The 24,532-nt window shown below is 44.5% G+C and overlaps 1 protein-coding gene across 1 annotated transcript in view; it reads left to right on the plus strand.

Moving 5' to 3' along the window:
* LOC147124286 (methylglutaconyl-CoA hydratase, mitochondrial-like) overlaps positions 1-24,532 on the plus strand; it is a 610,977-nt gene that overhangs the window by 545,321 nt on the left and 41,124 nt on the right. Inside the window, exons 5-6 of the mRNA XM_085984603.1 lie at positions 14,926-15,113; positions 19,038-19,088. Of these exons, the coding sequence (XP_085840729.1) occupies positions 14,926-15,113; positions 19,038-19,088 (239 nt within the window). The remainder of the gene's footprint in view (positions 1-14,925; positions 15,114-19,037; positions 19,089-24,532) is intronic.

The following is a 24,532-nucleotide window of genomic DNA, read 5'->3' on the forward strand; positions in this document are numbered from 1 at the left end:
GGGCCCATTTTCAAAAATAAAATTTCCCTGCGAGTTTCCACTCAAACTCAGTTGTATATCGTTGAATGCAAAATCTGCCATAAACAATCGAGCAACTTCTTAAAATGTAATTTTTTTTTAAATTTGCTTAAAAAATATTCCTTGATACATTTGAGAGTGGTAACTTGGTAAAGATAAATTAATGCAGCTAAAAAATAATCAATTTAAATCACAGTGTCTATCTACCACCTGTGAGTAACCCAAAAATGACTTTAAAAAGTATACAAAACTATTTTCTAGTTAGAGTGGGGTGTAGTAGTCAGTTCCCTAGTAAATTTAAAAGCAAAAATCATTCAAAACCTTTTAAAACGTACCTATTAGTGTCCTTGCACCCAAAAGATCAGCTTAATTTTTGGAGCCTCCTCGAAGGCCTGCAAACGAGTGCAATTAGTGGAAACTCCCAATGGTGATTAATTCACCCTGGGGGCGCGGCCAGTTTTGGAGGTCTGCTTCCAGTGCAATTTTTAAAAAACGAACGCAAAAGATCGTGGAAACTCGAGTTGTATTGAATGCAATTTGCGTTTAAAATTCCGTGATCTTTTGCGCCGGTTACGCCGATATTGAGGGAATTGCGCCGAAAAAACCAGTGCAATTGAGCGGCAACTCCAGGCCATTATAAATGATGTAACATAATAAATATACTACATATCAGATGTAATGCAGCCTTCCAATCTCCCTAGGATCAGCGCCTTCCAGAATTTCCCTCTTGATAAATTGGTACATGGGCTGCTTCTACACTCTCAATGCCTATTACTGGAAGGGCCCACCACCTGTCCCACTTCGGCCCCTGTTCACTGCATTTTGGCCTTTAAACATGAGTAGTGTGATTTAATTAGGACAGCCTCAAGAGCCACCTGGCAATACATTCATCAATGTGACTGTATGAGCATTTGCTTTCTTTCATTCATTGCTTTAAAAAGTAACACTTCAAAGCATGTTCTATTTATGCCCTTGACAACCTTGTTAAAGCAGGGTCATGTTTATTATTTACCTTGCTGCTCTTTGCCAAATCATAAAACTCCTTCCCAGGTCTTTCAACTGGCTGACCTCAAATAGCCCATTTGTTGAAACATTACCATGCTTTCCAAATCGAGAACATTTTCTTAGACTGACATTCCCATACCAAAGTAATTTTTTTTTGGAATAATATTGGCAATTATATAAAAAGAAAAAGGGTGGCTAAAGTAAATGTTGGTCCCTTAGAGGATGAGACCGGGAAATTAATGGTGGGAAATATGGAGATGGCAAAAACACTGAATGAATATTTTGTATCAGTCTTTACAGTAGAAGACACTAAGAATATCCCAAACAGGGGGCTACAGGGGGGGAGGAGCTAAACACGATCAAAATCACTAAGGAAGTGGTACTCGGTAAAATAATGGGACTCAAGGCGGATAAATCACTTGGACCTGATGGCTTACATCCTAGGGTCTTGAGGGAAGTGGCGGTAGGGATTGTGGATGCATTGGTAATAATTTTCCAAAACTCCCTGGACTCAGCAAAGGTCCCGGCAGACTGGAAAACTGCTAATGTAACACCCTTATTTACAAAGGGCAGTAGACAGAAGGCTGGAAACTATAGACCGGTTAGCCTAACGTCTGTGGTAGGTAAAATTTTGGAGTCCATTATTAAGGAGACAGTAACAGGACATTTGGATAATCACTTAATAGGACAAAGTCAGCATGGTTTTATGAAGGGGAAGTCATGTTTGACAAATTTGCTGGAGTTCTTTGAGGAAGTAACATATAGGGTGGATAAAGGGGAACCAGTGGACGTAGTGTATTTAGACTTCCAAAAGGCATTTGACAAGGTGCCACACAAAAGATTATTGCTTAAGATAAAAAATCACGGGATTGGGGGTAATATTCTGGCATGGGTGGAAGATTGGCTATCTTAACAGCAAACAAAGAGTTGGGATAAATGGTTCGTTCTCGGGCTGGCAATCAGTAACTAGTGGTGTTCCGCAGGGGTCGGTGCTGGGTCCCCAACTCTTTACAATCTATATTAACGATTTGGAGGAGGGGACCGAGTGTAACATATCAAAGTTTGCAGATGATACTAAGATGGGAGGGAAAGTAGTGAGTGAGGAGGACATAAAAAACCTGCAAGGGGACATAGACAGGCTAAGTAAGTGGGCAGAGATTTGGCAGATGGAATATAATGTTGGAAAGTGTGAGGTTATGCACTTTGGCAGGAAAAATCGTAGAGCAAGCTATTATCTTAATGGCAAGAAACTGGAAAGTACTGAAGTACAAAGGGATCTGGGGGTCCTGGTGCACGAAACTCAAAAGGTTAGTATGCAGGTGCAGCAAGTGATTAAGAAGGCCAATGGAATGTTGGCTTTCATTGCTAGGGGGATAGAATATAAAAATAGGGAGGTATTGCTTCAGTTGTACAAGGTATTGGTGAGACCGCACCTGGAATACTGTATACAGTTTTGGTGTCCATACTTAAGAAAAGACATACTTGCTCTCGAGTCAGTACAAAGAAGGTTCACTCGGTTAATCCCAGGGATGAGGGGATGGACATATGAGGAGAGGTTGAGTAGATTGGGACTCTACTCATTGGAGTTCAGAAGAATGAGAGGCGATCTTATTGAAACATATAAGATTGTGAAGGGGTTGGATCGGATGGATGCGGGGAGGATGTTCCCGATGATGGGTGAAACTAGAACTAGGGGGCATAGTCTTAGAATAAGGGGCTGCTCTTTCAAAACTGAGATGAGGAGGAACTACTTCACTCAGAGGGTGGTAGGTCCATGGAATATGCTGCCCCAAAAAGCTGTAGAAGCTACATCATTACATAAATTTAAAACAGAAATAGACAGTTTCCTAGAAGTAAAGGGAATTAAGGGTTACGGGGAGCGGGCAGGAATTTGGACATGAGTCTAGGTTCAGATCGGACATGGCCCTGTGGGTAGCGGAGCGGGCCCAGGGGCCGTGTAGCCTGATCCTGCTCCTATTTCGTGTGTCTAATTCTGTTAGATTCAGGAGATGGTTCTGTGATAGTAGATTGGCGGTTAGGATCAGATCAGCCATGATTTTATTAAATGGCGGAGCAGGCTCGAGGGGCCGATTGGCCTACTCCTGCTCCTATTTCTTATCATAGAGTCATAGAGTTTTACAGCACAGAAAGAGGCCCTTCGGCCCATCGTGTCTGCGCCGCCCATCCATCCCTGTCCAGTCTAATCCCATTTTCCAGCATTTGGTCCATAGCCTTGTATGCAATGGCATTTCAAGTGCTCATCCAAATGCTTCTTGAATGTTGTGAGGGTTCCTGCCTCCACCACCCTTTCAGGCATTGAGTTCCACATTCCAACCACCCTCTGGGTGAAAAAGTTCCTCCTCAAATCCCCTCTAAATCTCCTGCCCCTTACCCTGAATCTATGCCCCCTTGTTATTGACCCCCCCACTAAGGGGAAAAGTTCCTCTTTATCTACCCTATCTATGCCCCTCATTATTTTGTACACCTCAATCAGGTCCCCCCTCAGCCTTCTCTGCTCCAAGGAAAACAACTCCAGCCTGTCCAGCCTCTCTTCATAGCTGAGGCGCTCCATCCCAGGTAACATCCTGGTGAATCTTCTCTGCACCCTCTCCAAAGCAATCACATCCTTCCTATAGTGAGGCGACCAGAACTGCACACAGTACTCCAGCTGTGGCCTCACCAGCGTTTTGTACAGCTCCATCATAACCTCCCTGCTCTTATATTCTATGCCTCGGCTAATGAAGGCAAGTATCCCATATGCCTTTTTAACCACCTTATCTACCTGCTCCGCTGCCTTCAGGGATCTATGTACATGTACACCAAGGTCCCTCTGACCCTCTGTACTTCCTAGGGTCCTACCACTCATTGTGTATTCCCTTGCCTTATTTGTCCGTCCAAAATGCATCACCTCGCACTTTTCAGGGTTAAATTCCATTTGCCACTTTTCCGCCCATCTGACCAACCCGTTTATATCGTCCTGTAGCCGGAGGCTTTCCTCCTCGCAATTTACCACCCCACCAATTTTCGTGTCATCTGCGAACTTACTGATCATACCTTTTACATTCTCATCCAAATCATTTATGTAGATCACAAACAATAAGGGACCCAGCACCGATCCCTGAGGGACCCCACTGGACACAGGCTTCCAGTCACAAAAGCAACCTTCGACCATCACCCTCTGCCTCCTGCCACTCAGCCAGTTTAGGATCCAACGCGCCAAGGCACCCTGGATCCCATGGGCTCTTACCTTCTTGACCAGTCTCCTATGCGGGACTTTGTCAAAAGCTTTACTGGAGTCCATGTAAACCACATCCACAGCATTTCCCTCATCCACCCCACTGGTCACCCCCTCGAAAAATTCGATCAGATTTGTTAGACATGATTTACCCTTGACAAAGCCATGCTGACTATCCCCGATTAATCCTTGCCTCTCCAAGTGGAGATTAATTTTGTCCCTCAGAATTTTTTCCAATAATTTCCCCACCACAGATGTTAGACTCACTGGCCTGTAATTCCCTGGTTTATCCCTGCTACCCTTCTTGAATAATGGTACTACGTCAGCTGTTCTCCAGTCCTCTGGTACATCCCCTGTGGCCAGAGAGGTTCTGAAAATTAGTGTCAGAGCCCCTGCAATCTCCTCCCTTGCCTCCCACAGCAGCCTGGGATACATCTCGTCCGGGCCTGGGGATTTATCCACTTTTTGGCCCGCTAAAACCGCTAGCACCTCCTCCCTCTCGATGCTAATATGTTCAAGTATGTCACAGTCCCCTTGCCCGATTTCTATGTCTGCATCGCCTTTCTCCATAGTGAACACAGATGCAAAAAATTCATTTAAAACCCCGCCTACATCCTCTGGCTCTACACACAGATTGCCACTTTGGTCCCTAATGGGCCCTACCCTTTCCCTGGTTATCCTCTTGCCCTTAATATACTTATAAAACATCTTAGGATTTTCCTTTATTTTGCTCGCCAGTGTTATTTCATGGCCCCTCCTCGCCCTCCTAATTTCTTTTTTAAGTATGCCCCTGCACTTTTTATACTCCTCTAGGGCTTCTTCCGTCTTTAGTCTTTTGTAACTGCCAAAAGCCCCCCTTTTATTTCTAATGCATTTTTGTATATCCCTTGTCATCCAAGGTTCCCTTTGCTTGTTGGTCCCACCCTTGACCTTTACAGGAACATGTTGGCGTTGTACTCTCTCTATTTCCCTTCTGAAAGTCTCCCACTGTTTTGATGTGGATTTTCCTATAAGCAGCTGCTCCCAGTCCACTTTGGCCAGATCCTGCCTTATCATATTAAAATCGGCCTTCCCCCAATTTAGAACCCTTATTTCCGGGCCGTCTTTGTCTTTTCCCATGACCACCTTAAATCTCACCGAATTATGGTCACTGTCGCCAAAATGCTCTCCTACTGACACTTCCACCACTTGCCCGGCTACATTCCCCAGAATTAGGTCCAGTACCGCCCCCTCTCTTGTAGGACTTTCTACATGTTGGCTCAAAAAGCTCTCCTGGATGCACTTTAAGAATTCTGCACCCTCTAAGCCTTTCACACTCTGACTGTCCCAATTTATATTGGGGAAGTTGAAATCCCCCACTATTATTACCCTATTATTTTCGCACTTCTCTGAGATTTGCCTACATATCTGTTCCTCTATCTCCCCCTGACTGTTTGGGGGCCTATAGTACACTCCCAGCAAAGTGCTTGCCCCCTTTTTGTTTTTAAGTTCTACCCATATGGCCTCATTAGAGGAACCCGCTAATATATCATCCCTCCTTACAGCAGTAATTGACTCCTTAATTAATATTGCAACACCCCCTCCCCTTTTACACCCCCCTCTGTCTCGCCTGAAGATTCTATACCCCGGAATATTGAGCTGCCAGTCCTGACCCTCCCTCAACCATGTCTCCGTGATAGCAACAATATCGTACTCCCATGTGTTCAACAACAACTTCAGTTCATCCACCTTATTTGCAAGACTCCTTGCATTAAAATAAATGCCTTCCAGCCCTGCCATATTCTCTTTTGCCTTCACATATTTGCTCTGCCTTCCCAGCTGACTTGTTTTTCCCTCTGTATTTGGCCGTAAATCACCCCCTACTATAGCTCCACTCTGTACCCCAACCCCCTCCCCAGCAGTGCTAACAAACCTCCCCGCAAGGATATTGGTTCCCCCCTGGTTCAGGTGTAAACCGTCCGACTTGTACAAGTCCCACCTTTCCCAGAAGCAGACCCAGTGATCCAGGAAACTAAAGCCCTCCCCCTTGCACCATCCCTTTAGCCACGCATTCATCTGTTCTATCTTCCTATTCCTATACTTACTAGCACGTGGCACCGGGAGTAATCCAGAGATTACAACCTTTGAGGTCCTGCTCCTTAATCCTTCACCTAGCTCCCTAAATTCTTGCTGCAGGACCTCATCCCTCTTTTTACCTATGTCGTTGGTACCAATGTGGACCACGACCACTGGCTGTTCTCCCTCCCCCTCCAGAATGCCCTGCAGCCGCTCAGTGACATCCTTGACCCTGGCACCAGGGAGGCAACAAACCATCCTGGATTCACGTCTACGGCCACAGAAACGCCTATCTGTTCCCCTTACTATAGAATCCCCTACCACTATTGCTCTCCCACTCTTTTTCCCCCCTTCCTGGGCAGCAGGAGCACCCCCAGTGCCAGGAAGTTGGCCGCTGCTGCCTTCCCCTGGTGAGTCATCCCCCTCAACAGTATCCAAAGCGGTATACTTGTTTGAAAGGGGGATGTCCGCAGGGGTTCCCTGCACTACCTGCCTGCCTTTGTTGCTCCGCCTGATGGTCACCCCCTGTGCTGCCCTACCCTGAGGCGTGCACAACTCGCTAAACGTGTTATCCACGAGCCTTTCAGCATCGCGCATGCTCCAAAATTCATCCACCCGCAGCTCGAGCGCCGCAATGCGGTCTACAAGTAGCTGCAGCTGGATGCATTTCCCGCACACATGGTCGTCAGGGACACTGGCAGCATCCCTGACTTCCCACATAGAGCAGGAGGAGCAGAGCACGGGTCTGAACTCTCCTGCCATGACTTACCCCTTTAATTACTTTAAAAAATTTATTCAATACCCCAGTTACAGGTATGCTCTAGGGCGCTTTATTTACCAACTATCCCCACTACACCACAGACATTTAACACCACAGAATTCAAGCTTGTATTGAAAAAAGAGAAATACTCACCAACCAATCACCTACCTGCTCCCTGGTGACGTCACACACTGATGACTTTTTACCTCTCTCCCCGCTGCTGAGTTGGTAAGCCTCGCCTCTCTCCGGTTTTTATACCGGTCTCACCACACTGCTCCCGCTGGTCCCGACTGGTCTCGGGCCTCGCCTCTCTCCGGTTTTTATACCGGTCTCACCACACTGCTCCCGACTGGTCTCGGGCCTCGCTGGTCGCCGGGTTTTCTCCCGAGCTCCTCCTCGCTGCTCTTATGTTCTTATATTCTTAAGACTTTGGTATTATGTTGTGTAAAGCAGGGCAGGTGGATCATAGTAAAATCTGACCGGCACATGGTCCTACCTGCCTAATTTTCCTCTCTGCTCCACCCAAGCGCAATGCTTAATGCCCATGCACTAATGACAAATTCTCTTCATTTTCTCAATAACTTGCATGTGATTGAGAAGTGATAACGGAGTATTATTCAGGTCACGTCTGAATAGCCAATTTTCAACCTATGATGCTAACAGATTCAAATTGCATGCATTAGTTGGAAAATGGTACAATATTGCCAACTTCATTTTCATTCACTATTTCCTTCAAAACGTAGATATTTAACCATTACATTTTGAAAAGAACAAAAGAAAAACCTTTTAAGACTTTTGAAACTTGCAGCTCTATTTTCTGTAATACTCTAGTTTAACTTTAAGGTTATGAACATAGACCCATTATTCAGATGTTGAAAGGAGGTTGGCTGGCAGTTTGGGGAAAAAGAATGTTATACTGCAGTTATATTGAAACCTAATGTAGCATGGGCTCTATATGAAATTAGGGCAGGTGCTCTGGTTGGATTGCTTTATATTAAAAAAGTTATAAATTGCAGCAGAAGCACAACAGACAGCACGCAGAATGTTGTGATGCATGGTATGGGGGATGCAATGCTCAATACTAGTCTGATTAAGTGTTGAAACCACTACCAAATTATACTGCATGGATCGGAATCAAAGCTGGCTTGAAGTCAACTCCAGAAGTGTGTCTGTTTTACACCAGCGGCTATGATTATAGTTTTACTGGATGGCAGAGATTGATTGCAGAAGATTTCAGAGGCAATCTTACCTCTGTCTACTAGTATAACCAGGGCACTAATGGACAGTGTCATGTGTTAGTAGATATGAATTCATATCCCAGCCTTTTGCTTGGGGTTTCTGTGGATGAAAGAGTTGCCAATCTCAACTTGATCTTTAGGTGCAGCACAGAGTGGAGTGTTTCTGCATTACTCTCAGTATATCCTTTGCCAATTATAATAAGACTCTTCCTGTTTGCTGGAGATGTAGCGTTGCCAAATCTAGTTCATTAAGCATAAGAATGTAAGAAATAGGAGCAAGAGTAGGCCATATGGCCCCTCGAGCCTGCCCCGCCATTCAATAAGATCATGGCTGATCATCGACCTCAACTCCACTTTCCCGCCCGATCTCCATATCCCTTGATTCCCCTAGAGTCCAAAAATCTATCTATCTCAGCCTTGAATATACTCAAAAACTCAGCATCCACAGCCCTCTGGGGCAGAGAATTACAAAGATTCACAACCCTCTGAGTGAAGAAATTCCTCCTCATTTCGGTCTTAAATGGCCTACCCCTTATCCTGAGACTATGCCCCCTAGTTCTAGACACTCCAGCCAGGGGAAACAACCTCTCAGCATCTACCCTGTCAATCCCCTTCAAAAGCTTGTATATTTCAATGAGATCACCTTTCATTCTTCTAAACTCCAGAGAGTATAGGCCCATTCTACACAATCTCTCATCATAGGAGAGCCCGCACATCCCAGGAATCAATCGAGTGAACCTTCATTGCACTGCCTCCAAGGCAAGTATATCCTTCCTTAGATAAGGAGACCAAAACTGTGCACAGTACTCCAGGTGTGGTCTCACCAAAGCCCTGTACAATTGTAGCAAGACTTCCTTACTCTTGTACTCTAACCCCTTGCAATAAAGGCCAACATGTCATTTGCCTTCCTTATTGCTTGCTGTTCCTGCATGCTAGCTTTCTGTGTTTCTTGCACGAGGACACCCAAATCTCTCTGAATACCAACATTTAAAAGTTTTTCACCATTTAAAAAATATTCTGTTTTTCTGTTCTTCCTACCAACGTGAATAACCTCACATTTCCCTACATTATACTCCATCTGCCACCTTACTGCTCACTCACTTAATCTATTCTATATCCCTTTGCAGACACTTTGGGCTCGATTTTCCAAGCCCCTTAGAGGTGGAAGTGGTGGGAAAATTGCAGAATCAGGGGGCAGGAACCCATCCCACCCCCAACCCACCTCCGTGCCAATGTCCCAGAAGGCAGGTACCCGACCTGTGCTGGGAGCCGCCTCCCCGAGGCGGGAAGGGGATTAGTGCCAATTAACTGCCTGTTAACAGGTAGTTAACAGGCAGTTTTTTGCCTAATCGCTATTTTTAGCCCTGAAGTGTGGGCTGTCCGACGGCTCCAAGCCATGCCAAGTTAGCGAGGCGGACCGTTGGTCTGCAGGGGTTGGAGGGGTCGAGATGTCCGTTGTGCAGGTGAGTGATGGGTGCATGTGTGCAGAGGTAAGTGTGTGAGGTAAGTGTAAAGTGTTTTAATAAGTTTTACTTACCTTTACTTTCTCCTGCAGGCTTCCTTCCTTCAGTTCTTAGGAGTCCCTCAGCTCACTGGCACAGAAAGCAGAATGGCCGCTGAACTGTCAAAAGCTGCAGCCTCTGCTTTCTGGTCTGGCGAGCTCTCTAACTGAGTCTGAGTAGAAGGACTCAAGTTAGAAGACAGATTGTCAGTGTTTGACAGCTTCACAGAGCTGTCAAACGCTGATTTTTCAGCTGTCAAAAGCTCTTGACAGATGAAATGTCAATCGCTAACGTCACCAGTAACCAGGTGTCCCTTACTTGGCCTGCTGAGCCCGCTGGGCGGGCTTAACGAGGTCAATCAGGGGAAAATAGCGTGGGTTGGCCACAAGTCAATGGAGGCGGGACTACAACCCAAAAAGTGGGAGTCCCGCCTCCAAAAGCTCCCCATTGACTAAATCGAGCCCTTTGTATTCTCCTCACAGCTTACTGGCCCACCTAGCTTTGTATCATCAGCAAACTTGGATACATTACCCTCGGTCCCTTCATCTAGGTCATTAATATAGATTGTAAATAGCTGAGGCCCCAGCACTGATCCTTGTGGCACCCAATTAGTTACAGCCTGCCAACCTGAAAAGGACCCGTTTATCTCTACTCTCTGTTTTCTGTCCGTTAACCAATTCTCTATCCATGTTACTCTATTACCCCCAACCCCATGAGCCCTTATCTTGTGTAATAACCTTTTATGTGGCACCTTATCGAATGCCTTTTGGAAATCCATTGGTTCCCCTCTACCCTGCTAGTTACATAGAGTCATAGAGTTATACAGCACAGAAAGAGGCCCTTCGGCCCATCGTGTCTGCGCCGGCCATAAAGCCCTATCCTAATCCCATTTTCCAACACTTGGTCCGTAGCCTTTTATGCTATGGTGTTTCAAGTGCTCATCTAAATGCTTCTTGAATGTTGTGAGGCTTCCTGCCTCTACTACCCTTTCAGGCAGTGAGTTCCAGATTCCAACCACCCTCTGGGTGAAAAAGTTTTTCCTCAAATCCCCTCTAAACCTCCTACCCCTTACTTTGAAACTATGCCCCCTGGTTATTGACCCCTCTACTAAGGGGTAAAGTTCCTTTCTATCTACCCTATCTATGCCCCTCATAGCTTTGTACACCTCAACCAGGTCCCCCCTCAGCCTTCTCTGCTCTAAGGAAAACAACCCCAGCCTGTCCAGTCTCTCTTCATAGCTGAAACGCTCCAGCCCAGGTAACATCCTGGTGAATCTCCTCTGCACTCTCTCCAATGCAATCACACCCTTCCTATAGTGTGGCGACCAGAACTGCACACAGGATTCCAACTGTGGCCTAACTAGCGTTTTGTACAGCTTCATTATAACCTCCCTGCTCTTATATTCTATACCTCAGCTAATGAAGGCAAGTATCCCATATGCCTTCTTAACCACCTTATTTACCTGTCCTGCCTTCAGGGAGCTATGTACATGCACACCAAGGTCCTCAAAAAACTCGAATAAAATTTGTCAAACACGATTTCCCTTTCATAAAACTATGTTGACTCTGCCTAATCATGTTACGATTTTCTAAGTGCCCTGATACCACTTGCTTAACAATGGATTCCAGCATTTTCCTGATGACTGATGTCAGGCTAACTGGCCTGTAATCCCCTGTTTTCTCTCTCCCTCCTTTCTTGAATAGCAGTGTTACATTTGCTACCTTCCAATCCACTGGGACCATTCTAGAATGTAGGGAGTTTTGGAAGATCTAAACCAATGCATCCACTATCTCTGCAGCCACCTCTTTAAAACCCTAGGATGTAGGCCGTCAGGTCCAAGGCATTTGTCGGCTTTTGGTCCCATTAGATTTTCTAGTACTTTTTCTCTACTTAAATTAATTATGTTAAGTTCTTCACCCTCATTCGACCCTTGGTGCAGCACCATTTTTGGTATGCTTTTTGTGTCTTCTACTGTGAAGACAGATACAAAATATTTGTTTAACATTTCTGCCATTTCCTTATTCCCCATAATAATTTCTCCTGTCTCAGCCTCTAAGGGACAAACGTTTAATTTTGCTACACTCTTTTTCCATACTTGTAGAAGCTCTTACTTCTTACTAGTTTTCTCTCATTCTATTTTTTCCCTTTTTATCAATTTTTTGGTCATCCTTTGCTGGTTTCTGAAACTTTCCAATCCTCACGCTTACTACTATTCCTCGGAACATTATAAGCTTCTTCTTTCAATCTAATGCTATCCTTAACGTCTTTAGTTAGTCATGGATGGAACACTTTTCCCGTGGAGTTTTTGTTTCTCAATGGAATGTTGAGAATTATGAAATATTTATTTAATTGCTAGCCACTATTTATCTACCGTGATACCTTTTAATCTATTTTTCCAATCTACCTTAACCAACTCGCCCCTCATACCTATGTAATTGGCTTTATTTAAGTTTAAGACTCTAGTTTCAGACTTAGAATTTCACATTAAGTTTGAGAGTGACTTGCCTATCATATTATGATCACTCTGCCCCAGAGGATCTTTTACTATGAGATTGCTAATTAACCCTGTCTCATTACACAATACAAGATCTAAAATAGCCTGTTCCCTGGTTGGTTCCATGACCTATTATTCTAGGAAACTGTCCCGAATGCATTACATGAACTCATCCTCCAGACTACCTTTGCCAATTTGATTTATCCAGTCTATATGAAGATTAAAGTCCCCCTCGATTATTGCTTTACCGTTGTTAAAAGCTCCTACTATTTCTTCATTAATATTCTGTCCAACATTATAGCTACTGTTAGGAGGCCTATATACTACTCCCACCTGTGTTTTCTGCCCCTTGTTATTCCTTATCTCCACCCATATTGATTCTACTTCCTGATCTTCCGAGCTGAGATCCTTTCTCTCTACTGTCCTTATGGCATCCTTTATTATCAGGGCTACCCCTTCCCTTCTTTTCCGTTCTGCCTGTCTTTTCGAAATGTCACGTACCCTGGAATATTTAGTTCCCAACCTTGGCCACCTTGCAACCATTAGAGATGTGGTTGCTCGGGATTGCGACGCTCTCCACAAAGTCCCACATGCTGCAGTTACAACACACCTCGTTTTATTTATTAATTAATTAGTTAAAGCTTTTATTCAATCGATATTTTAGTTTTATTGGTTGATTATTTTATCTAGTTTAAGTTATTAATTTAATAAGTACTAGCAAGTTACAGTTTCTCAGCTCTTAATTTAACCCCCTTCCCTAACTTAGCAAAAGAAAGCTGTAATACTCACCAGCCAATCACCTACCTGCTCTCCTGTGATGTCACTCTTCGATTTTTGTTGTTGTTTTGAATCGGAGCCTCACACTCCACTGCTTTAATTCAGGTCCGCTCTCGGGCCGCTCTTTATCCTATCACCGCTGCTGCTGCTTTAATTCAGGTCCGCTTTCGGGCAGCTCTTTATCCTCTCGTCGCTGCCGCTGCTTTAATTCAGGTCCACTCTCGGGCCGCTCTTTACCCTCTTGCCGCTGCTTTGATTCAGGTCTGCTCGCGGGCCGCTCTTTATCCTCTCACCGCTGCCGCTGCTTTAATTCAGGTCCACTCTCGGGCCGCTCTTTACCCTCTTGCCGCTGCTTTGATTCAGGTCTGCTCGCGGGCCGCTCTTTATCCTCTCACCGCTGCCGCTGTTTTAATTCAGGTCCGCTCTCGGGCCACTCTTTATCCTCTCGCCGCTGCTTTAATTCAAATCCGCTCTCGGGCCACTCTTTATCCTCTTGCCGCTGCCGCCGTTTTAATTCAGGTCCGCTCTCGGGCCGCTCTTTATCCTCTCGCTGCTGCCGCTGCTTTGTATTCCTGGAGGTTTGGTCATGTGATGTTTGCCTTCAGTTTACAAATGTTACTGCCCGGCCTGTCCTGCTCACTGAGCAGATGTGGACAGCTCTATTAGACATCATTTCTTCTCCACTGTTCTGGGATTGTTGTATTGGTTTATAAACCTTTCAGAACATGTGCAGACTAATGCAAAGGGAATGCACAGGAGTGTTTAGTGTGACCCCCTGACAGTGCCTTAGCTTGAGCTGTGGAGGAGAAAACTTACAAACCAATGGAGCGAGATGTTCCGCATGTGCAAAACAACCCTTTAACCACTAGCAGCTTCACCTGAAATTCTATAGCAAATACTGAGTTAAGCAGTTTATGTTGTATCCACATGTGTCCAATACCCCTTTTTAAACAATCTTTAGATATAATAATAAAGCAAACCTCAAGCTCTAGCTTCTCGTAGATCCAACTTCTCAATGCTCAGATGTACAACAGTCAGTAAGTACCAGCAGATGCTCTGGGACCCGTTTACTCTCGTGCCTGACTCTGAAAATCCACCTTTCACACGGAGGGCAAAAAGATCCAATCAAAATATAAATGTGCTGTCATTGCCAAGCTATTCTAACCAATCATAATCTACCAATGAAAACGTTATTGTCATCGAGGAAGGCGCAGGGAGAGCTTGGTCTTTCTGTCTTGTTGGGTAGTCTTCAGAACCTTTTCTGCCAATTGCTGGGTAAGAGGAAAGCAATATAGGTTAGAGGTCATTAAAAACGTCACCGTGACTTTTAGTAGGGTCCCTCTCTGCAAGGCCACTTTGGTAATATCCATGAAGGTGATCAACCCAGTGGATTCTGGAGAAGCTCCACAGTAAAACTGTGGGTTTGACTTAAAACGGGCCTGAGAGACACTCCAGTACCACCTGACCCAGGAAAGCATGCATAATTTCTGGTATGTATATTATTTTCTTCTAAAGAAAAGGGATTACTTTAAACAAAAAGTATTTACCAAGATACTTTTCTTCCCCTTAAAAGAAAAGGACAATTACATATGACATAGCACAAGTTAGCACATAGCTCTTTGCAGTTGGAAATAAAATATTTAGTTACTACATTTTTGCCACATTTATTTAATATATTTTCTTTGCAGCCTTGCTTTTAGGTTGTAACATGGATGTGTTATTGCCCTTCTGAGAGAGTTTGACTGGCAGCATCCCCACAAATCTTTGAGGGTTGTTGAGAGATAGAAAATTGCTTCCTGACAACAGTTTATTTAATCAGTTTTGTCCTATTTTCAAAACAGGTGGCACACAGCGTCTCCCTCGTATTGTAGGAGTATCCCTAGCAAAGGAGCTTATCTTTTCTGGACGAGTGCTTGATGGCATTGAAGCAAAAGCAATTGGTCTGGTTAGTCACGTTGTGGAGCAGAATGAAGCAGGAGATGCAGCCTATCGCAGGGCATTATCCCTCGCAAAAGAATTCATACCTCAGGTACATCAATATTTTAATATTTGGTTTCAGTAATTCATTTTTAGAAGATTTTTCAGTTTTGTACAATTTATAAACTTATCAGTACCTCTTGAAGGATTTATCATTCCTATCAAAATTGTGATACCTGCAACACTTTTGTGTTTGTGCATGCATGATTGATAAGACATGGCTTACCCCACACATAAAAGGACACGGGCTCACCCCCATGTATGTGGCTCAAGGTGGCAATACTCCCATCACTAAGTTAGAAGGTCATGGGTGCAAGCCTCACTTCAAGATTTGAGCACATAATCTAGGCTGACATTTCAGTGTAATACTGAGGTAGTGCTGTATTGTTGAAGGTGCAGTCCTTCAGATAAGATGTTACACAAGATCCTGTCTGCCTGTTCCGGTAGATGCATAATACTCCATAGCACCCCTCAACCAAAACAGATTGACTCGTCATTTATCTAATTACTGGTTATGGGACTTGCTGTGTGCAAAATGGTTGCTGTGTTTACCTACAAAATAACAGTGACTGCACTTAAAATAATTAGTTGGCTGTAAAGTGCTTTGGGACATGAATCCCGAGTGTGTGAAGTGTGCTAAACAAATACAAGGACCTCGATATTAAACGCCTCCCCGCCCACACGACGGGCAAGAAAGGGTTAAAGAGTTAAATACGGGGAACGTCACCCCAATGTGAATGCCCCCGCCGTCTTTTTTACGCTGGCGGATATTGGGGCATCTGGTGTCCCGCCATGGAGAGGTGGGACACTTGCATAGTATTACATAGTATTTACAGCACAGAAACTGGCTATTCAGCTCAATAGGTCCATGCCAGTGTTTATGCATCACACGAGCCTCCTTCCACCCCCACGTCATCTAACTCCTTGAATGCATCTATGCTATTCGCCTCAACTATTCCCTGTGGTGGCGAGTTCCATATTCTAACCACTCTCGGTAAAGACGTTTCTCCTGAATTCCCTATTGGATTTATTAGTGACTAGCGTATATTAATGACTCCTAGCTCTGGTCTTGCTTGCAAGTGGAAACTTCTTCTCTACCTCTACCCTATCAAACCCTTTCATAATCTTGAAGACCTCTATCAGGTCACCTCTGAGTCTTCTCTAGAGAAAAGAACGCCAGCCTGTTCAATCTTTCCTGATAGGTATAATCTCTCAGTTTTGGTATCATTCTAGTAAATCTTTTTTGCACCTTCTCCCGTGCCTCTATATCCTTTTTATAATATGGAGACCAGACTGTACACAGTACTCCAAGCATGGTTTAACCAAGGTTAGAGGAGAGGTTGGAAAAGTTAGGACTATTCTCCTTAGAACAGAGAAGGTTAAGAGGTGACCTAATAGAGGTTTCAAGATGATGAGAGGTTTTGATAGAGTAAATAGGGAAAAATGTTCCCTCTGGCGAGTGGGTCAATAACTGGAGGTCATAGATTCAAAATCATTGGAAAAAGATCTAGAGGGGAGATGAGAAGAATTTTTTTCACTCAGTTGTCTGGATCTGGAACGCTCTACCTGAAAAGGTGGTGGAAGCTGATTCCATAAATAATTTTAAAACCGAATTGGACAGGTACTTGAGGATGAACAACTTACAGGATTATGGACAAAAAGCAGGGATGTGGGACTAAGCATGACTGCTCTTTCAAAGAGCCATCACGATGGCTTCCTTCTGTGCTGTAAGTTTCTGTGAATCTATAAATCTTAAGGTTCTATACAAGTTTAACATAACTTCTCTGCTTTTCAATTTTTTCCCTCTAGAAATGAACCCCAGTGCTTTGTTTGCTTTTTTTATGGCCTTATTAACCTGCATTGCTACTTTTAGTGATTTGTGTATCTATACCCCCCAGATCCCTCTCTTTCTCAACCCCATTTAGACACTTATTTTCCAAGAAGTATATGGCCTCCTTGTTCTTCCTACCAAAATGTACCACCTCACGTTTATCTATGTTGTAGTTCATTTGTCAATTGCACACCATTATGCAAGATTAATAATGTCTTCCTTGTATTTTGTCGCAGTCCTCGTCTATATTAACGACACCCCCAATTTGGTGTCATCTGAAAATTTTGAAATTGTACGGCAGCACGGTGGCATAGTGGTTAGCACTGTTGCCTCACAGTGCCAGGGACCCGGGTTCGAATCTGGCCTCGGGCGACTGTCTGTGTGGAGTTTGCACATTCTCCCCGTGTTTGCGTGGGTTTCCTCCGGGTGCTCCGGTTTCCTCCCACAGTCCAAAGATGTGCGGGTTAGGTTGATTGGCTATGATAAATTGACCCTTAGTGTTAGTGGGATTAAATACGTGGGGTTACGGGGATAGGGTGGGATATGTGTTGGTGTAGGGGTTACGGGGATCGGATGGGATATGTGTTGTTGTAGGGGTTACGGGGATCGGGTGGGATATGCGTCGGTGCAGGCTCGATGGGCCGAAATGGCCTCTATCTGCACTGTGGGGTTTCTGTGATTTCTGTGATTTCTGTGATACTTCCGACTCCCGAGTCCAAATAGTTTATGTAAATGGTGAACAGCAGTGGTCCCAGCACCGATCCTTGTGGAATACTGCTTCCCACCTTTTGCCTGTCTGATTAACTACCTTTAACCTCCTCCTCTCTGTTTTCTGTTTTGTAGCCAGCGTGCTATTCATTCTGCTACTTGTTCCCTAACCCCACATGCTTTGACCTTAGTCATGTGTCTTAATTAATTAACATATTTAAATCAGGCTTCCATAGTGCAATTGGGAGCCCAATTTAAAATTTACTGTTTCTGCAAGGTTTTCCCAGGGGTCGGGAAACTCGGCAGTGAAATAGAAGTGGGACCTGCCAGCTCCACAAGGTAAGTACCTCTTTCAGCACTCCTGGTGGGCCAGGAGGAGCAGGAGTGCTCCCCCCAGCCCCTCAAGGAAGCCTTCGGCCTCGCCCCTTCACCTCTCCTGATCATGGGCCTCTCCCCGCAGCCCCAATCACGAGCCTCTCTGACCACCCGATTGCCGGGGACCGTCCCCAGGGGTCCCCGGTTGCAGTCTCCTGCAGCTGATAATCCCTCGTGCCCACCAGACAGGCTGTCCATTTGGTGGGAAATGGAGCTACAAAATGTTAATGAGGTCCTGCCGTTAAGTTCGGCAGGTCCTCCACATCCCTGGCTTTGCCAGGTTTTTTGGTCATTTCGGCCTCACCTGCACCCTCCCCACCTCCCCGTAAATATGGGGGCCAAGCTCTTTCTATAGGACACAGGCACGCAATCATGTGACCAAATGATGAGATTTAAGATCCTCCTTAAAACTGACCTGTTTGACCAAGCTTTTTGTCGTCCGTCCTAATATCTCCTCCTTTACCCTGTGCTAATTTTTGTCTGATTACACTCCTGTGAAGCACCTTGGGATGTTTTCCTATGTTAAAAGTCCTATATAAATGCAGGTTGTTATCATTGACATGCTTCTAGGCAACTCACTCTCTGAATTTCCCTTTTGCTTTCGGGGATTCTCTGGTTTCATCATCTAATGGCAGGACAAAGAGCAAGGGCTCATTATGTGGGAAATTCACAGAGATAAATCTCCATCCTATCACGCACTGACATTGCATAGTGCTGGGGAATTGCATGTGGTGTTTGGGAAAGGTGTTTAATTAGCTTGTTAGGAAATACATTTTAAAAAGAAGGAACTTGCTACTCATTTGTAAAAGTGCAATACACTTGCACTTTACTGATCAAATGTGGTTCGACACATATGGTCCAACTAGAAACAGCTGTTCTCTTTCTATTATATGAATTGCATTAGTTACAGTGTATAGAATGATAAAGGCTACAGTTTTTTATATATGTTATACATTTCTTTATTAGTTCGTGTCTAGCTATATGCTAGTCTATCACGTGTGTGCGAAGTTTCTTGAGTTAAATAAACCTGTGCTAATGAATTCTTACCATTATATTTTTAAGGGGCCTATTGCAGTGAGATTAGCAAAACTAGCCATCAACCAAGGGATAGAGGTAAATCTTGTTTTACCTTGTTTGTCTATTACTTGTTCTCTAAACTGTGTTTATTTTAGTGTTATTCAACAGCAGGTGTTATTTAAAATCAATTATTCTCACTCACTGTACAAGTGCTACTCTAGAGCTAAATTTTCCAACCAGCGCGATAACTCCCAACTGTGACTTTTGGGGATGCGGGGGCCAGGAATTGGTGCAAGGGCCAATTTTGCTACTTGTTACTTCACTTTTGTATTGCACAAAGGGCGCAAGAGTTTTGTTTACAAATTCAATATGATGCAAATGAACTCATGTAATGTTGCAATGCTAACATCTGATTCGCAAAGTGCCATTATCTCACCCATATAACATGGGCCAGTCACATTCAGGAAGTAGTTTCTTAAAGCAGAAGAGAATAAAAGAACAACTAAAGCAGAAAATGCTGGAAATACTCAGCATCTGTGGAGAGAGAAACAGTTAACGTTTCAGGTTGATGACCTTTCGTCAAAACTGGAAAAAGTTAGATACACACAACAGGTTTTAAGCAAGTGCAGTGGTAGGGAAAGTGGGGAGGGAAGGAAAGAACGAAAGGGAAGGTCTGTGATAGGGTGGAAGGCAGGAGAGATTAAATGACAAAAGGTATGATTGTGCAAGGCAAAAGGAGATGATAATGGGACAAGTAAAGAAACAAAAGATGGGACTAGAACAGGTGTCAACGGGAATAACAGAATCATCAACAGCTCCCATCCAAAAAAATGGGGGCAGAGGTTAGGGTCTGAAATTGTTGAACTCAGTGGACAAGAACAAATACTTATGAGGTTTACCTGCACAGGAGATGGTCCTCGTTGCTGCCCAAGGGTCTGTTCCAGTGCAAACAACTGGGTATACTGAGGATATACTCAGTAGCACAGTGTGGCTGGAGTAGACTCTTGTGGTTCATAAATGTCATAAAATTGTGGCCATGCAAATCTGGGTGATTGAGTCTGTAAATGAATTGGTAGAGATAAAAGAACATGAGATGGTAATAGCCCTCAGCCTGTGAGAGGCCTCAGTTTTATCCTGCTAGCTTCTCAATCCCAAGGATTTCCAATGTAGTCTCCTTGAAGGCACTCGAGGATTTATAGTCCAAGAGCCCACCTGCAGTTCTCATCAACTTCCTCCTTTTATGTGTTGCTTTCTGCTGAAAGTAAGAAAGTACTGTTGAAATGTTGTAAGTGTGAGTAGCACATGCAATGACAAGCAAGTGGCCATGCTGCAGTCTATTGTGTGAGAACATGAACATGCATGAAACATCAAAGTTTTATCAGAAATATTTTTTGAGTTAAAGCCCTTTCATGATGACAACATGCCAACAGCTTTAGTAATGAGTTGCAACCAGAATTTGTGTCCTGCTATAATGACAGCATGCATGGTAAGCATTCAAAGAGCTATATGGTAGTCTGAGTACTTTGCTTAGAACAGCAGTCAGTGCTCGCTGGCCTATATTGGCTGCCAGACTCCCAATGGCTCCGATTTAAAATTCTCATCCCCGTGTTCAAATCCCTTCTTTATCTCTATAACCTTCTCTAGTCCTATAACCCACTAAGACCTCTGCATTCCTCCAACTTTGACACTCCTGTGTATTCCCCACTCCCTTCGCCCCACCAGTGGTGGCCATGCCTTCAGTCATCTAGGCCCTAAGCTCTCGAAATTCCTTCCTAAACTTCCATGTTTCTCTTTCCTCCTTTAAGACCCTCCTTAAAACTATCATACTGTTTAATCTAACTTTTAGTTTTGTCCTCCTTTGGCTCAGCATCAATTTTTGTCTTATTATACCTCTGAGAACTTCTTTGGGACATTGTTCTAAATTAAAAGTGCTATATAAATGCAAATTGTTGTGGAATGAGTAATGGGGCAGGATCCCGGAAGTAGCATGAGAATGGTCATAAAGTCCTTGGGATTTTTATCGTTGGGGGCGGGACTGCTGGTTGTCGGGTTTCAGTCCCGCCCCCAACGACGTCCGGCCAACCCACACTATTTTCCTTTGATTGACCTTGTTAAGCCCGCCCTGCGGGCTTAGCAGGCCAATTAAGGGAAAGCCGGTGACAGAGAACGTCAGCATGTGACGTTTCATCTGTCAAAAACTTTTGACAGATGAATTGTCATCATTTGACAGCTTTGAGAAGCTGTCAAACACTGACAATCTCTGTTCTTTGGTGAGTCCTTGTACTCAAGACTCACCAATCCTCTTTCCTGAGTAGAAATCAGATGGCTGTTGCATCGGAGAATGGCTGCTGCAGTCTGTCATCTCTGCCATGGAGATGAGGAGTCTCCGGATCCCCAAGGGTTGAAGCCTGCAGGAAGAAACAAAGGTAAGGAAACTTTTTCTAACACTATTCACTCACCTCCCATACTTACCTCTCCACACTTGCACACATCACTCACCTCCACAGCGCACTTTTTGACCCCTTTCACCCCCGCAGACCCACTGCTGGCCTTGCTGACCCTGGCAGGGTTTCCCGACGTCGGGACGCCCACACTTGTGTTGTTAAAATGGGGATAAGGCTCTTAACAGTTAAGTGGCTGTAATCCCCTTCCCGCCTCGTGGGGACGAGGACCCGCCTCCTGAGAAGATGGCACAGAGACGGTACGGGAACGGGTTCGGTACCCGCTCCCAGTTTCTGCCATTTTCCCGGCAGTCCCGCCTCCAAACCCGCCTCCCCAGGGCTGGCAAAATTCCCCCCATAGAGTCATTATGACATAGAAGGAGGCCATTTGGCCCATCGAGTCCATGCCTGCTCTCTGTAGAGCAATCCAGTCAGTCCCATTCCCCGCTCTGTCCACATAGCCCTGCAAGTTTATTTCCCTCAAGGAAAACATTAACAGGCACTTGGAGAGGTTTAAGTTAATTAAGGAGAGCCAGCACGGATTTGTAAAAGGCAGATCGTGTTTCACTAATCTAATTGAATTTTTTGATGAAGTAACAGAGAAGGTTGATGAAGGGAATGCAGTGGATGTTGTCTATATGGATTTTAATAAGCGTTTGACAAATACCACATAAAAGACTGGTTAACGAAATTGAGGCTCATTGAATAGGAGGGTCAGCTTAGTTAAGAAATTGGCTTAAGGACAGAAAACAGCGAGTCATGCTAAATGGTTGTTTTTCAGACTGGAGGATGGTAGACAGTGGTGTTCCCCAAGGGTCAGTGTTAGGACCACTGCCTTTTTTGATATATATAAATGACTTGGATATTGGAATACAGAGTAAAATTTAAAAATTTGCAGATGATACCAAACTTGGAGGTGTGGCAAACAGTGAGGAGGATACCAATCGACTGCAACAGGACATATATAGGCTAGCAGAATGGGCAGACAAGTGGCAGATGGAATTTAATACAGAGAAGTGTGAGATGATGCATTTTGGCAGAAGGGATAGGGAGAGGCAATATAGACTTAATGACACAGTTCTAAAGAGTGTGCAGGGACAGAGGTACCTGGGGGTTCATGTGCATAGATCTTTGAAGGTGGCAGGACATATTGAGAGAGTAGTTAGCTAAGCATAGGGGACCTTGGCCTTCATAAATAGAGGTATTGAGTACAAAAGCAGGGAAGTTATGCTGAACCTTTATAAAGCTCTGGTTAGGCCACAACTAGAGTATTGCATCCAGTTCTGGTCACCACACTTTAGGAAGGATGTGAAGGTCCTTGAGAGAGTGCAGAAGAGATTTACCAGAATGGTTCCAGGGCTGAGGGATTTTTAGCTACAAGGTTAGGTTGGAGAAGCTGGGGTTGTTCTCCATGGAGCAAAGGAGGTTGAGGGGAGATTTGATAGAGGTGTACAAGATTATGACGGGTTTGGATAAGGTAGACAGAGAAAGGCTGTTTCCATTAGCTGATGGTACAAGGACTAGGGGACACAGATTTAAGGTTCTGGGCAAGAGATACAGAAACATAGAAACATAGAAGATAGGAGCAGGAGTAGGCCATTCGGCCCCTCGAGCCTGCTCCGCCATTCAATGAGATCATGGTTGATCATCCAAACTCAGTGCCCTGTCCCTGCCTTCTCCCCATATCCCTTGATCCCTTTAGCCTTAAGAAATATATCCAACTCCTTCTTGAATATATTTAATGAATTGGCCTCAACTGCCTTCTGTGGTAGAGAATTCCACAGGTTCACCACTCTCTGGGTGAAGAAATTCCTCCTCATCTCTGTCCTAAATGGCTTACCCCTTATCTTTAGACTGTGACCCCTGGTTCTGGACTACCCCGCCATCGGGAACATCCTTCCTGCAACTAGCCTGTCTAGTCCTGTTAAAATTTTATAAGTTTCAATGAGATCCCCTCTCATTCTTCTAAACTCCAGTGAGTATAATCCCAATCTTTCCTCATACGTCATTCCTGCCATCCCAGGGGGAATGTGAGGAAGAACTTTTTTATGCAGTGAGTGGTCATGACCTGGAACTCGCTGCCGACAAGGGTGGTGGAAGCAGAGATGATCAATGATTTCAAAAGGAAATTGGATAGGCACTTGAGGGAAATAAACTTGCAGGTCTATGCAGATAGAGCGGGGGAATTGGACTGACTGGATTGCTCTACAGAGAGCTGGTGTGGAATCGATGGGCCGAATGGCCTCCTTCTATGCCATAATGACTTTATGACTCACCAACCTTATTCACCACGCTTTGTGCGTTTACATACATGCATTCCAAACCTGTCTTTGTATTCCTCGTAGTCCTTCTTAGTCTGCTCCTATCTAATATGTTACTACTTCCTTCTCTACTACTATCTAACACTCTCCTTCCTTTATGCACCTTATTCCTTTTTTCTACCTCTATATGCTGGTGCCCACCCTCCTGCCAATTTATTTAAACCATCCCCAAACACACTAGTGACATAAGAACATAAGAAATAGGAGCAGGAGTAGGCCATTTGGCCCTTCGAGCCTGCTCCGCCATTCAGTGAGATCATGGCTGATCTTCTGCCTCAACTCCATTCACCGGCCCTATCGCCATATCCCTTGATGCCTTCACTAGTCAGAAATCTATCGACTTCTGTTTTGAATATACCTAATGACTGAGCCTCCACAGCCCTCTGGGGTAGAGAATTCCAAAGATTCACCACCCTCTGTGTGAAGAAAGTTCTTCTCATCTCAGTCCTGAATGGCCTACCCTTTATCCTGAGGCTGTGGCCCCTGGTTCTAGACTCCCCAGCCAAGGGAATCATTCTCCCAGCATCCACCCTATCAAGCCCTGTAATAATTTTGTATGCTTCAATGAGATCCCCACTCATTCTTCTGAATTCAAGAGAATACAGGCCTAGTTTACTCAATCTCTTCTCATACGACAGTCCCACCATCCCAGGAATCAATCTCGTGAACCTTCGTTGCACTCCCTCTATGGCAAGTATATCCTTCCTTAGGTAAGGAGACCAAAATTATACACAGTACTCCAGGTGTGGTCACACCAAGGCCCTATATAATTGGAGTA

The sequence above is a fragment of the Somniosus microcephalus genome, chromosome 1 (genome assembly GCF_052327205.1).
Source record: "Somniosus microcephalus isolate GS21.2 chromosome 1, FLI_Smic_1.0, whole genome shotgun sequence".
NCBI classification, from domain to species: Eukaryota; Metazoa; Chordata; class Chondrichthyes; order Squaliformes; family Somniosidae; genus Somniosus; species Somniosus microcephalus.